General features: G+C 55.4%; 1 protein-coding gene across 8 annotated transcripts in view; it reads left to right on the top strand.

The window, feature by feature from the left end:
• The window catches only part of LOC102385534 (phosphofurin acidic cluster sorting protein 2-like), an 88,554-nt gene that overhangs the window by 72,042 nt on the left and 15,653 nt on the right, over positions 1 to 859 (top strand). For all 8 annotated transcript variants that reach the window (XR_003095638.1, XM_025211869.1, XM_025211870.1 and 5 more), the window contains one exon: positions 597 to 690. Coding sequence is in view for 7 of the 8 variants with exons in the window: in XM_025211869.1 (XP_025067654.1) it covers positions 597 to 690 (94 nt within the window). In the remaining variant the exon portion in view is untranslated. The remainder of the gene's footprint in view (positions 1 to 596; positions 691 to 859) is intronic.

Genomic DNA, 859 nt, shown 5'->3' with positions numbered 1-859 from the left:
AAGGAGGGCGGAGGGAAAGACTGCTTTATGCACATGCTCCTTGTACCAGCCTCCTTCCTTCCCTGCAGAGAGCCTGCCCCCTTCCTTTAGCTCCTGGCCTCCATTCTGCTTCCAGGATGTATTTGGAGCCCCTTCCTCACCACATGGGCTGAGCTGGGATCCCTGCTCCAGACGTGATTCAGTTTAATGCTCCCCACAGGTTGTTGGTCTGTGTCTTGGGTGATGAACTAGGTAGTTCGGTTTGCTTAGGACAGATAGCTCTCCACTTGCCAGGAGCTCTCCTGTTGCAGTGGGAGAGGAACTGACCCCCAAGTCCCAGATCTCCCAGTACCCCTGAGGGAGTTCCCCCTTCCCAGGGACAATGCAGCAGCCGTCATGGGGGAGACTGTTTTCTGGGGTGTAGACCTTCTGACTTCCTCCTTCCATCCCCATCTTCCTCCCTGGGGCTGTGTTGGTGAGAGGCCTGCCTGTGATGCTGTGCACTGAGGTTAGGCTGAAGGGGGCCAGCTGGGAACATGGTGACTTCATTTCTTTCTTATTTCTCCTTCTCATGCTTTCTCCTGGTCTGTCTGTCCGTCTGTCTGTTTCTTATGCAGGCGTTTCTTTGAGGGAGTCTCTCACTCTGGTTCCCAGAGTGAGATCGGCAGTCTGCACGGCCAGAAAGGGCAGGAGCGAGAATCTGGCAGCCCTGTGAGTTACTCCACCACCACCACCAACACTACCACCCTTCCTTCTCCCCTCCTGTTAGGGGCTTCAGTCACACCAGGCCCACAAACTGCCTGACTGAGACCTGCCCCTGAGACCAGACCTTCCGCAGAAGCATCTCTGTGATTTGTTGGGAGATGCTCCAAGCTCTGTT

This window comes from Alligator sinensis, unplaced genomic scaffold, assembly GCF_000455745.1.
Source record: "Alligator sinensis unplaced genomic scaffold, ASM45574v1 scaffold1238_1, whole genome shotgun sequence".
NCBI classification, from domain to species: Eukaryota; Metazoa; Chordata; order Crocodylia; family Alligatoridae; genus Alligator; species Alligator sinensis.
This window is presented reverse-complemented; position numbering and strand designations above follow the sequence as displayed.